The sequence below is a fragment of the Penaeus monodon genome, chromosome 24 (genome assembly GCF_015228065.2).
Source record: "Penaeus monodon isolate SGIC_2016 chromosome 24, NSTDA_Pmon_1, whole genome shotgun sequence".
In the NCBI taxonomy this organism is placed as follows: Eukaryota; Metazoa; Arthropoda; class Malacostraca; order Decapoda; family Penaeidae; genus Penaeus; species Penaeus monodon.
Window position 1 is genome coordinate 36,009,571 of NC_051409.1, and position 1,322 is coordinate 36,010,892.

Genomic DNA, 1,322 nt, shown 5'->3' on the forward strand with positions numbered 1-1,322 from the left:
AAAATATCTACTATTAAAGTCTGTTTATCTCTTCCCTTTATTTCTGCGCATTCAAATAAGATGGATAAAGTTACTTGCAAAAATAATGTCTAACAACTAATATTCTACTTTCTGTTAAGTATTGTAGTGACATTTCTCTAATGTAAAAATAATAACCACTTTACAAAACAACTATATTATTTCTATTTCTTTGTTGATTAACTATTAGAAGTTGAATCTTCGTTAAATATTCCCCTTTTGCTAAATTCTGACATGAGATATATGACGCTTTCCCAAAACACCTACCTATATGAACACAAAATCTGAATACCTTGCGATACTTGGTATTATCACCATAACTTCTAACCTACTGATTAAGCTTATCTAATAATATGCCCTTTTATAGACATGTGAATGCTCAGTTACTCAAGGACAGTATCTGTGAGCAACACCTCATCTTCAGAAGTCTGCCGGCGAAACTGCGAGTTGGACATCAGATAGACCACTAATCCAGCGAAGAAGATCAGCAAAATGCCGATGACGTTGATTAAGATGCCCTCAGGTGGGAAGGTGCTGTAGCCATTTAGCTCCGTGGCTGGCCTGGAAGAAGCAGATGGCATTTAAACACGAGTGTGGATGGGATTTAAACAAATGTGTGGATTTGAATGCATCTACACATCTAATTACAGCCAGAACCATACTTGTTACATTAACAACGAATATCTAGTGTGTAACATTACAACTGCCAAAAAATAGATGGAAGTTAACACTAATTTCTTCAAATGTACAATACTTACATTGAAAAGAATGCCTTTTCTGTCAAGCCTAGAAGGCAGGAAGCTACAGAACCAATAAATATTGCAAGTCCAAAAAACTGATGTACAGGCAAATAAGCAGCCCTGACAGAAGGTCGCAAGCCTGGGAAAAGGAACGTCAGAAGGCCCGACAACCACTGAAAGAGAAATGTGTGTAATGTATAAATACTCAAATTGCTATTTTATACACTGAACTTTACATTGTATATGTTTATGTACAATACCCTTGGCTACTGGCAAAACAGATGTACATACTCTTTATGTTTATGTACAATACCTTTGACTACTTTATTCAAGCTTCTTTACCAAGATCTTGTATTCCAAGGTGGTTGAGGCATTACGAAAACTTGATTTTTGCAAACAAAATTTTTACTACAAGCTTACCTTTGAAGTAAATAAGACCAGGTAAATAGTCCTTGAAACATGAGGCAATATTTTTAAGAAAATACATTCAAACCAATTAGAAGCAAAGATCTTGGTAGAGTTTACTCTAGAACGGTGAAGCATTAAAACTAATGGAAACTTGAG

At 35.1% G+C, this 1,322-nt stretch overlaps 1 protein-coding gene across 1 annotated transcript in view; it reads right to left on the minus strand.

The window, feature by feature from the left end:
- Positions 1-159: 159 nt before the first annotated feature.
- Positions 160-1,322, minus strand: part of LOC119588754 (cytochrome b561-like) — a gene marked incomplete at its 5' end in the record, with an annotated part of 3,715 nt that continues 2,552 nt past the window's right edge. The window contains 2 exon segments of the mRNA XM_037937393.1: positions 160-579; positions 777-931. Coding sequence (XP_037793321.1) covers positions 402-579; positions 777-931 — 333 coding nt within the window.